Below are 11,947 nucleotides of genomic sequence, written 5' to 3'. Positions count from 1 at the left end.
GGGAATGTCTGTAGGATTTTGGGGGATCTCTGGGATTTAGGGGGGGGGGCTATAGGATTTTGGGGGTGTCTGTGGGATTGGAGAGTCCCCAAATTTTGGGGTTCACCCCTTTTTTGGGGTCCCCTCCCCCCTCCCCAATTCCGACCCCAAAATCAGCCACGATTTTCTAGGAAATCCTTTATTAACCCCTTCCAACCCCCTCCCCTAAACCCTGGGGGGGGAGGGACCCCCAAAACCCCCTCCCCAAATTCTGGGGAGGGGGAGGAGCCCCCAGAACCCCTCCCTGAAGGCTTCAGGACCCCAAAACCCCCTCCCCGAATTTTGGGGTCTCTCATATTGGGGGGTCCCAGGCACCCCAAACCCCCTCCCCAGATTTTGGGGGTCTCTCATTTTGGGGGTCCCAGGCACCCCAAACCCCCTCCAGGATTTGGGGTGCCCCTGGGGGGGTTCAGGGCACCCCAACCCCCCCCCCCCCCCCCCCAGATTTTGGGGTCCCTCATTTTGGGGGGTCCCAGGCACCCCAAACCCCCTCCCCAGATGTTGGGGTCCCTCATTTTGGGGGGTCCCAGGCAGCCCAAACCCCCTCCCCAGATGTTGGGGGTCCCTCATTTTGGGGGTCCCAGGCACTCCACCATCCCCTGGCCCCTGACGCCGTCGAAGAAGAAGAAGTTGTTGTGGGGGGGGTCCCGCTGGGACAGAGCCTGCGGGGGGATACGGGGTGGGGTCACGGGGGGATTTGGGGACCCCCCAAAATCCCCCAGACCCCCCCCAAGTCCCCCCCAGTCCGTACCTTGACCACCTCCTGGCCCAGCACCCCCCCGACCACGGCGCACACCGGGGCCATCTCCGAGAAGCAGAAGCTGAGAGGGGAAAAAAAAAGGGGAAAATTGGGCAGGGAAATCCCCAAATCGGGGGGTTTCACCCCGAAAAATTGGGGGGGTGCCCTAAAAATCCCGAGGGTTCAGCCCTAAGAGGATTGGGAGGAAACACTGAAGTTTAATCCCAAAAAAAGCTGCTTAAAAGCCAAAAAAAGCTGCTTGAAACCCCCAGGTTTCACCCCAAAAAAAGTTCCTTAAAACCCCCAGGTTTCACCCCAAAAAAGTTCCTTAAAACCCCCAGGTTTCACCCCAAGAAAGGTTCTCAAAACCCTGAAGTTTCACCTCAAAAAAGTTTCTTAAGACCCCAAGATTTCACCCCAAAAAATGGGGGTGGGTGCCCTAAAAACCCCAAAGGTTCTGCCCTAAGAGGACTGGGAGAAAATCCTGAAGTTTCACCCCAAAAAAGCTTCTGAAAACCTCAGAGTTTAATTTTAAAAAATCTTCTTAAAACCCCAAATTTCACCCCCAAAAAGTTCCTTAAATCCCCAGGTTTCACCCCCAAAAACCTGCTAAAAACCCCAAAGTTTCATCCCAAAAAAAGGTTCCTAAAACCCTGAGGTTTCACCCCAAGAAATTTTCTCAAAATCCCAAGGTTTGACCCCAAAAATCCTCCTGAAAAACCCCGAGCTTTGAGCCCCAAAAAAAGCTTCTTAAAAGCTGTGCAAGTGTCCCCTCCCATGTCCCGGTGTCCCCTCCCCTGTCCCCTCACCTGTCCTGGTGTCCCCTGTCCCCTCACCTGTGCAAGTGTCCCCTCCCCTGTCCAGGTGTCCCCTCCCCTGTGGAAATGTCCCCTCCCCTCTCCCCTCCCCTGTCCAGGTGTCCTCTGTCCAGGTGTCCCCTCACCTGTGCAAGTGTCCCCTCACCTGTCCCGGTGTCCCCTCCCCTGTGGAAATGTCCCCTCCCCTGTCCCCTCCCCTGTCCAGGTGTCCCCTCCCCTGTGGAAATGTCCCCCTCCCCTGTCCCCTCACCTGTCCAGGTGTCCCCCTCCCCTGTGGAAATGTCCCCTCCCCTGTCCCCTCCCCTGTGGAAGTGTCCCCTCACCTGTTCCCTCCCGTGTCCCCTCACCTGTGGAAGTGTCCCCTCCCCTGTCCCCTCCCGTGTGGAAGTGTCCCCTCCCCTGTCCCCTCACCTGTCCAGGTGTCCCCTCCCCTGTCCCCTCACCTGTCCAGGTGTCCCCTCACCTGTGGACATGTATCCTCACCTGTCCCCTCCCCTGTGGAAGTGTCCCCTCCCCTGTCCCAGTGTCCCCTCCCCTGTCCCAGTGTCCCCTCACCTGTCCAGGTGTCCCCTCCCCTGTCCCCTCACCTGCGGAAGTGTCCCCTCCCCTGTCCCCTCCAGTGTGGAAGTTTCCCTTCCCGTGTCCCCTCCCGTGTCCCCTCCCCTGTCCCGGTGTCCCCTCACCTGTCCCGTGTCCCCTCCCCTGTCCCGGTGTCCCCTCCCCTGTCCCGGTGTCCCCTCCCCTGTCCAGGTGTCCCCTCCCGTGTCCCCTCACCTGTGGAACTGCTCCGGCAGCAGCTGCGGCCCCACCCCCAGCGCCTCCAGCACTTCCCGGCGCAGCCGCAGGAGGCGCTGCGAGTCCTCGGGGACACTGCGGGGACACGGGTCACGGCCAGCCTCGCTCCTGAACTGCAACAGAACTGGGGACATTGTCATTGTCACCGTCACCTCGGGGACACTGCGGGGACACGGGTCACGGCCAGCCTCGCTCCTGAACTGCAACAGAACTGGGGACATTGTCATTGTCACCGTCATTGTCACCGTCACTGTCACCGTCACTGTCATTGTCACCGTCATTGTCACCGTCACTGTCATTGTCACCGTCACCTCGGGGACACTGCGGGGACACGGGTCACGGCCAGCCTCGCTCCTGAACTGCAACAGAACTGGGGACATTGTCATTGTCACCGTCATTGTCACCGTCATTGTCACTGTCACCGTCACCTCGGGGACACGGGTCACGGCCAGCCTCGCTCCTGAACTGCAACAGAACTGGGGACATTGTCATTGTCACCGTCATTGTCACCGTCACCGTCATTGTCACTGTCACAGTCATTGTCACTGTCATTGTCACTGTCACCGTCACCTCGGGGACACTGCGGGGACACGGGTCACGGCCAGCCTCGCTCCTGAACTGCAACAGAACTGGGGACATTGTCATTGTCACCGTCACTGTCACCGTCACTGTCACCGTCACTGTCATTGTCACCTCAGGGACACGGGTCACGGCCAACCTCGCTCCTGAACTGCAACAGAACTGGGGACATTGTCATTGTCACCGTCATTGTCACCGTCACCGTCACCTCGGGGACACTGCGGGGACACGGGTCACGGCCAGCCTCGCTCCTGAACTGCAACAGAACTGGGGACATTGTCATTGTCACCGTCACCGTCATTGTCACCGTCACTGTCACTGTCATTGTCACTGCGGGGACACTGCGGGGACACGGGTCACGGCCAGCCTCGCTCCTGAACTGCAACAGAACTGGGGACGTTGTCATTGTCACCATCACCGTCATTGTCACTGTCACCCTCGTTGTCACTGTCACCGTCACTGTCACCGTCATTGTCACCATCATTATCACTGTCACCGTCACTGTCACCGTCATTGTCACCATCACTGTCATTGTCACCGTCACCATCACTGTCATTGTCACCGTCACCATCACTGTCATTGTCACCGTCACCGTCATTGTCACCATCATTGTCATTGTCATTGTCACCGTCACTGTCACCATCATTGTCACCATCACTGTCACCGTCACTGTCACCGTCACCATCACCGTCATTGTCACCGTCACCGTCATTGTCACCATCATTGTCATTGTCACCGTCACTGTCACTGTCATTGTCACCGTCACCATCACTGTCACCGTCATTGTCATTGTCACTGTCACCGTCACTGTCACCGTGACTGTCACCATCACTGTCACTGTCATTGTCACCATCACTGTCACCGTCACTGTTGCCGTCACCGTCACTGTCACCATCACTGTCATTGTCACTGTCATTGTCACCGTCACCATCACTGTCACCATCACTGTCACTGTCACTGTCACCGTCATTGTCACCGTCACCATCATTGTCACCATCATTGTCACCATCACTGTCACTGTCACCGTCACTGTCACCGTCATTGTCACTGTCACCGTCACCGTCATTGTCACCGTCACCATCGTCACCATCATTGTCACCATCACTGTCACTGTCACCGTCACTGTCACCGTCATTGTCACTGTCACCGTCACCGTCATTGTCACCGTCACCATCATTGTCACCGTCATTGTCACCGTCACCGTCACTGTCGCCGTCACCGTCACTGTCACCATCATTGTCACTGTCACCGTCACCGTCATTGTCACTGTCACCGTCATTGTCACCATCACTGTCACCATCATTGTCACTGTCACTGTCATTGTCACCGTCACCATCATTGTCACCGTCATTGTCACCGTCACCATCACTGTCACCGTCATTGTCACTGTCATTGTCACCATCACTGTCACCGTGACTGTCACCATCACTGTCACTGTCACCGTCACCGTCATTGTCACTGTCACCGTCATTGTCACCGTCACTGTCACCATCATTGTCACCGTCACTGTCACCATCACTGTCATTGTCACTGTCATTGTCACCGTCACCATCACTGTCACCATCACTGTCATTGTCATTGTCACCGTCACTGTCACCGTCACGGTCACTAGGACACGCCCAGAGGTGACAAATCCATTACAAAACCATTTAAGGCCCTAACGACGAGGCAGGAAGGGGAATTCTTTTCCCCCGGAATGGGATTTCCTTTCCCAGGAACGGGGTTTTCTTTTTTCCAAAAAATGGGATTTTTTCCCAGAAATGGGATTATTTTTTCCCAGAAATTGGATTATTTTTTCCCAGAAATGGGATTATTTTTTCCCAGAAGTTGGATTATTTTTTCCCAAAAATGGGATTATTTTTTCCCAGAATTTGGATTATTTTTTCCCAGAAATGGGATTATTTTTTCCCAGAAATTGGATTATTTTTTCCCAGAAATGGGATTATTTTTTCCCAGAAGTTGGATTATTTTTTCCCCAGAAATGGGATTATTTTTTCCCAGAAATTGGATTATTTTTTCCCAGAAATGGGATTATTTTTTCCCCAGAAATGGGATTATTTTTTCCCCAGAAATGGGATTATTTTTTCCCAGAAATTGGATTATTTTTTCCCAGAAGTTGGATTATTTTTTCCCAGAAATGGGATTATTTTTTCCCAGAAATGGGATTATTTTTTCCCAGAAGTTGGATTATTTTTTCCCAGAAGTTGGATTATTTTTTTCCCCAGAAATGGGATTATTTTTTCCCAGAAGTTGTTCTTTTTCCCAGAAACAAAACTTTTTTCCCCCAGAAATGGGAATTTTTTTCCCTAGAAATAAGATATTTTTTCCCTAGAAATAAGGTATTTTTTCCCCAGAAATGAGACTTTTTCCCCAGAAATAAGATTTTTTCCACCAGAAACAAGGTCTTTTTCCCCAGAAATGGGATTTTCTCCCCCCAGAAATGACATTTTTTCCCCCAGAAATTAGATTTTATTTTCCCCAGAAATTGGATTTTTTCCGCCAGAAATTAGATTTTTTTTTTTCCCCAGAAATTGCATATTTTTTTTCCCTGGAAATGGGATTTTTTCTCCAAAAATGAGATTTTTTTTTTCCTCAGAAATGGGATTTTTCCCCCAGAATGGACATTTTTTTCCCCCAGAAATGGCATTTTTTCTCCAAAAATGGCATTTTTTCTCCCAAAATGAGATTTTTTTTCCCCAGAAATGGCATTTTTTCCCCCAGAAATTAGATTTTTTTTTCCCCAGAAACTGGATTTTTTCCCCCCAGAAATGGCATTTTTTCTCCAAAAATGAGATTTTTTTTTTCCCCAGAAATGGCTTTTTTTCTCCAAAAATGAGATTTTTTTTTCCCCAGAAATGGCATTTTTTCCCCCAGAAATTAGATTTTTTTTTTCCCCAGAAACTGGAATTTTCCCCCCAGAAATGGCATTTTTTCTCCAAAAATGAGATTTTTTTTTTCCCCAGAAGTGGCATTTTTTCTCCAAAAATAAGATTTTTTTTTCCCCCAGAAATGGCATTTTTTCTCCAAAAATGAGATTTTTTTTTCCCCAGAAATGGCATTTTTTCTCCAAAAATGGCATTTTTTCTCCCAAAATGAGATTTTTTTTTCCCCAGAAATGGCATTTTTTTCCCCAAAACACGTTTTTTTTTAGGGAAACCCCCGGGAACTCACCTTGGAGCAGGAAGTAGTCGGGGGCCGTTCTCCTCAGCGCCGCCGTTGCCTTCTCCCCGCGCCACTCCACGGCCAGGGCCTCGCGCAGCCGGCAGAACTGCAGGCGCTGCGTTTGGGGCAAAAAAAGGGGATTTTGGGGGTGGGGAAAAATGGAAATTCCCTGAGATAGCAGAACTGCAGGCGCTGCGTTTGGGGCAAAAAAAGGGGATTTTGGGGGTGGGGAAAAATGGAAATTCCCTGAGATAGCAGAACTGCAGGCGCTGCGTTTGGGGCAAAAAAAGGGGATTTTGGGGGTGGGGAAAATGGAAACTCCTACAGCTGGAAAGAACTGCAGGAGATGGGGTTTTGGGGCAAAAAAAGAGGATTTTGGGGGTGGGGAAAAATGGAAATTCCCTGAGATAGCAGAACTGCAGGCGCTGCGTTTGGGGCAAAAAAAGGGGATTTTGGGGGTGGGGAGAAATGGAAACTCCTGGAGCTGGAAAGAACTCCAGGAGATGGGGTTTTGGGGCAAAAAATGGGATTTTGGGGGTGGGGAAAAATGGAAATTCCCTGAGATAGCAGAACTGCAGGAGATGGGGTTTTGGGGCAAAAAAAAGGGGATTTTGGGTGTGGGGAAAAATGGAAACTCCTGGAGCTGGAAAGAACTGCAGGAGATGGGGTTTTGGGGCAAAAAAAGAGGATTTTGGGGGTGGGGAAAAATGGAAATTCCCTGAGATGGCAGAACTGCAGGAGATGGGATTTGGGGGCAAAAAATGAGGATTTTGGGGGTGGGGAAAAATGGAAATTCCCTGAGATAGCAGAACTGCAGGAGATGGGATTTTGGGGCAAAAAAAGGGGATTTTGGGTGTGGGGAAAGGATGGAAATTCCCACAGCTGGCAAAATTCCAGGAAATGAAATTTTGGGGCAAAAAAAGGGGATTTTGGGTGTGGGGAAAGATGGAAACACTTAAAGGTGGAAGAATTCCAGGAGATGGGATTTTGGGGGGAAAAATGGGATTTTGGGTTTGGAGGAAAGGGAAGAAGATCCTGGGGATCCCAAGGCAGGGAGCTGGGAATTTTAGGAGAACAGAAAATTGGGAATTTTCCCAACTCCACAGGCTCAGGAAATGGGGAATTGTCCCAGTTTCAGGATATCAGGAATTGGGAATTCTCCCCATTTTAGGGGAACAGGAGTTGGGAATTCTCCCAGTTTCAGGGGAACAGGAGTTGGGAATTCTCCCCGTTTCAGGGGAACAGGAGTTGGGAATTCTCCCAGTTTCAGGGGAACAGGAGTTGGGAATTCTCCCCGTTTCAGGGGAACAGGAGTTGGGAATTCTCCCAGTTTCAGGGGAACAGGAGTTGGGAATTCTCCCCGTTTCAGGGGCTCAGGAATCGGGGAATCCTCAGGGACAAAGCCCGGCCCAGCCCCATCCCGTGGGCTCTGGAGTCCCAGAAATGCATCCCCAGGAATTCCCACGGGATCGGGATCCGGCAGCTGCTCCTGGTGGCATCTGGGGACGTTCCCATCCCAGGGGACATTCCCAGCAGCCCAGGAATCCCAAAGGCATCCCAAAGGAATCCCAAAGGCATCCCAACATCCTGGGGGAAGGAAATTCCAGCTGGGACAGGACAGAGAGAGGTCAGGGCCATCTAAAAGGGACCTGGGGCCACCTCAAAGGGGTCAGGGCCACCTAAAAGGGACCTGGGGCCACCTCAAAGGGATCAGGGCCACCTAAAAGGGACTTGGGGCCACCCTAAAAGGGGTCAGGGCCACCTAAGAGGGACTTGGGGCCACCTCAAAGGAGTCAGGGCCACCTAAAAGGGACCTGGGGCCACCTAAAAGGGATCAGGGCTACCTCAAAGGGATCAGGGCCACTCTAAAAGGGACTTGGGGCCACCTAAAAGGGACTTGGGGCCACCTAAAAGGGCTCAAGACCACCTCAAAGGGCTCAGGGCCACCTAAGAGGGACTTGGGGCTACCTCAAAGGTGTCAGGGCCACCTCAAAGGGACTTGGGGCCACCAAGGAATGAAGGAAGCAGCAGAGGTGTTTTGGAACATCTGTCCTGGGTTTTTGGGTCCGTCCCAGGATTTTGGGGGTTTATCCCAGATTTTATGCCAGGATTTTGGGGTCCATCCCAGGGATTTTGGGGTTTTGGGGTCACGTCCCCACTGACCTTTTTGACCATGGTGGTCTCGGCCGGCTCCAGCCGGGCCCGTTTGGGATTTGTTTTTGGGGTCCATCCCAGGGATCTGGGGTTTATCCCAGATTTTATGCCAGGATTTTGGGGTTTATCCCAGGATTTTGGGGTCCACCACAGGATTTTATCCCAGGACTTTGGGGTTTTGGGGTCACATCCCCACTGACCTTTTTGACCATGGTGGTCTCGGCCGGCTCCAGCCGGGCCCGTTTGGCCTCGGGTCCATCCTCCACCCCCGTGCTCACCTTGGCCACCTTGGGCTTCTCCCTGAGGATGGAAAACCCCAGGAATTCCACCAGGAACACCCCAAAATCCCGGGATTTCGGGGGGGTGTCTGCCCCACAACTCACTCCACAAACTCGTGCTCGCCCAGGTCAGCGAACATGTAGCCGTGGTAGCCAAAAACGTCGCCGGCGAAGAACTTGATGCCGTTTTTGTGGCAGATCTGGTTGATCCTCACCATGGATTCCCTGGAGCAGCAGGTGAGGCACACCTGGAGAGGAAATCTGGGGTATCAGCCCTGGATTTTGGGAGGTTTTATGGGGGAAAAGCTGAATGGGGCAGGGGGAGGAGTGGGATGGGGTTAGGTGTTTTTCTTTTCTGGGATAGAAGGGAATTGCAGCCCAAATTGGGGGGATTCTACCCCAAAATGGGGGATTCCACCCCAAAATGGGATTCAACCCCAAAATGGGGGGACTCTACCCCAAAATGGGGGATTCCACCCCAAAATGGGACAATCACAGTCTGGAATGGGATAGTCCTGCCCAAAAATGGGACAATCACCCAAAACCTGTGAATATCCCCCCAAATCCAGGAATGACCTCCAAACCCATGACAATTCCCCCCAAACCCATGACAATTCCCCCCAAACCCGGGACAACCCCCCCCACACCCCCAAATTTTGGGCAGCCCCTGAGGTACCGCGTCGAACTGGGTGAAGAACTCGTGGGGTTTGCTCTCCACGCTCTCGGGGTCGGCCTTGACCTCCACCATGGGGTTGAGGCTCTGCGCCCGCTCCAGCGAGGCCTCGGCGCGGTTCCGGCCCAGGGACCCCCCCGGGATCAGGAACTGCGCCCGGCTGTCCTCGGGGGACACCTGGGGAGGGAGAAATTCCCACATTTTGGGGATCAGGGACCCCCCCGGGATCAGGAACTGGGCCCGGCTGTCCTTGGGGGACACCTGGGGAGGGAATTCCCACATTTTGGGGATCAGGAACTGGGCCCGGCTGTCCTCGGGGGACACCTGGGGAGGGAAGGGATGGAATTCCCACATTTTGGGGATCAGGAACTGCGCCCGGCTGTCCTCGGGGGACACCTGGGGAGGGAATTCCCACATTTTGGGGATGAGGAACTGTGCCCGGCTGTCCTCGGGGGACACCTGGGGAGGGAATTCCCACATTTTGGGGATCAGGAACTGGGCCCGGCTGTCCTCGGGGGACACCTGGGGAGGGAGAAATTCCCACATTTTGGGGATCAGGGATTCCCCCGGGATCAGGAACTGGGCCCGGCTGTCCTCAGGGGACACCTGGGGAGGGAATTCCCACATTTTGGGGAGCAGGAACTGGGCCCGGCTGTCTTCGGGGGACACCTGGGGACAGCGGGGTCACAGCTCCAGGGGATGCAGGGGATGGAATTCCCACATTTTGGGGAGCAGGGATCCCCCGGGATCAGGAACTGGGCTCGGCTGTCCTTGGGGGACACCTGGGGAGGGAATTCCCACATTTTGGGGATCAGGAACTGGGCCCGGCTGTCCTCGGGGGACACCTGGGGAGGGAATTCCCACATTTTGGGGATCAGGAACTGGGCCCGGCTGTCCTCGGGGGACACCTGGGGAGGGAATTCCCACATTTTGGGGATCAGGAACTGGGCCAGGCTGTCCTCGGGGGACACCTGGGGACAGCGGGGTCACAGCTCCAGGGGATGGAGGGGATGAAATTCCCACATTTTGGGGGAAAACCCCAGGGATGAAGAAGACCAAATCCCCACGTTTTGGGGATGTTTGTGACAGGAAAAGCCTCATGAGTGAAGATGATGAAATTCCCAAATTTCAGGAGAAAAACCCAGGCATGGAAATGATGAAATTCGCAGACTGTGGGGGAAAACCCCAAGGATGGAGGTGATGGTGTGCCCAGGTGTGTCCCCAGGTGTGTCCCCAGGTGTGTCCCCAGGTGCGTGTCCAGGTGTGTCCCCAGGTGTGTGCCCCCCTCACCTGTTGGTGGTCCAGCAGGGTGAGGCCCCTGACCCCCGCCAGGATGAGGTTTTTGGCCACCTCGGCCCCCAGCCCGCGCAGCCCCACCAGCAGCACCCGCGACGCCCGTAACCTGTGGGGGCATCCCGGGAAAAAATCAGGATTTATCCTCAAAATAAATCCTAAAGAATGGCAATGTGGGAACCCAAAACCCCTATAGAGTGACCCCTAAACCCCATGGGGACCCCCCAAAAACCAAACAGGGACCCCCTGACCCCTACAGAGCCACCCCAAACCCCTCTGGGGACCCCCCGACCCCTACAGAGCCACCCCAAACCCCTCTGGGGACCCCCCAAAACCAAACAGGGACCCCCTGACCCCTACAGAGCCACCCCAAACCCCTCTGGGGACCCCCCAAAACCAAACAGGGACCCCCTGACCCCTACAGAGCCACCCCAAACCCCTCTGGGGACCCCCCAAAACCAAACAGGGACCCTCAGACCCCTACAGAGCCACCCCAAACCCCTCTGGGGACCCCCCAAAACCAAATAGGGACCCCCTGACCCCTACAGAGCCACACCTTACCTCAATGGGGACCCCCCAAAACCAAACAGGGACCCCCTGACCCCTACAGAGCCACCCCAAACCCCACTAAGGACCCCCCAAAACCAAACGGAGACCCCCTGACCCCTACAGAGCCACCCCAAACCCCACTAAGGACCCCCCAAAACCAAACGGAGACCCCCTGACCCCTACAGAGCCACCCCAAACCCCTCTGGGGACCCCCCAAAACCAAACAGGGACCCCCTGACCCCTACAGAGCCACCCCAAACCCCTCTGGGGACCCCCCAAAACCAAACAGGGACCCTCAGACCTCTACAGAGCCACACCTTACCTCAATGGGGACCCCTCAAGACCAAATAGGGACCCCCAGACCCCCATAGAACCACCCCTAACCCTCATGGGGACCCCCCAAGGCCACGTAGGGACCCCCAGACCCCTACAGGGACTCTGAGACCCCAAGAGGGACCTCCCAGACCCCTACAGGGACCCCCAAGAGCCCCTAGAGAGCCCTCTTAACGCTCCTATAGGGTTCCTGTAACTCCTACAGGGCTCTTACCCCTCCTGTAGGGCCCCCCCAAAGCCCACACAGAGACCCCCCCCACAACCCCCCCAGCCCCACCGACCGTTTCTGGGCCTCGAGCCCCCAGAGCCGGATCTGCCGGTCGTACTGAGCCGCCTCCTCCTCGCTGATGCCGCCGGGGCTGGACTCGTCCTTCTCCACCATCACGGCGGCCCCCGAGACCCCTCTCAGGATCCCACACAGCCCCTCACGAGCCCTAAAAGCCCCTCTGAGCTTCCGATCCCCTCTCGGCACCTCACAGCTCCTCCCGGGCCATCAGAGCCCCCCCAAAGCCCCTCAGGACCCCCGGACCCCTCA

The 11,947-nt window shown here is 54.6% G+C and overlaps 1 protein-coding gene across 1 annotated transcript; it reads right to left on the bottom strand.

Moving 5' to 3' along the window:
• Positions 1-541: 541 nt before the first annotated feature.
• SAE1 (SUMO1 activating enzyme subunit 1) lies at positions 542-11,909 on the bottom strand. The gene is made up of 9 exons (XM_068178202.1): positions 11,694-11,909; positions 10,528-10,639; positions 9,241-9,414; positions 8,670-8,812; positions 8,487-8,586; positions 6,142-6,247; positions 2,371-2,515; positions 791-860; positions 542-701 (listed from the first exon to the last, which is right to left on the bottom strand). Exons 1-9 carry the CDS (start codon positions 11,792-11,794, stop codon positions 606-608), a joined length of 1,047 nt encoding a protein of 348 aa, XP_068034303.1. The 5' UTR covers positions 11,795-11,909; the 3' UTR covers positions 542-605.
• Between the last annotated feature and the right edge of the window lie 38 nt (positions 11,910-11,947).

This window comes from Anomalospiza imberbis, unplaced genomic scaffold, assembly GCF_031753505.1.
Source record: "Anomalospiza imberbis isolate Cuckoo-Finch-1a 21T00152 unplaced genomic scaffold, ASM3175350v1 scaffold_226, whole genome shotgun sequence".
NCBI classification, from domain to species: Eukaryota; Metazoa; Chordata; class Aves; order Passeriformes; family Viduidae; genus Anomalospiza; species Anomalospiza imberbis.
Note: the sequence above shows the minus strand (reverse complement) of the source record. Positions and strands in the feature narration are given on the sequence as shown.

What these genes read in the sequence shown, in the direction of transcription:
- SAE1 (XM_068178202.1), bottom strand. Translation starts at nt 11,794, where the DNA reads ATGGTGGAGAAGGACGAGTCCAGCCCCGGCGGCATCAGCGAGGAGGAG. An exon ending in CCCTGCTGGACCACCAACAG is followed by an intron (nt 9,415 to 10,527) that starts GTGAGGGGGGCA and finishes CTCCCTCCCCAG; the next exon opens with GTGTCCCCCGAGGACAGCCG. An exon ending in CTGCCGGAGCAGTTCCACAG is followed by an intron (nt 861 to 2,370) that starts GTGAGGGGACAC and finishes TTCCCCTCTCAG; the next exon opens with CTTCTGCTTCTCGGAGATGG.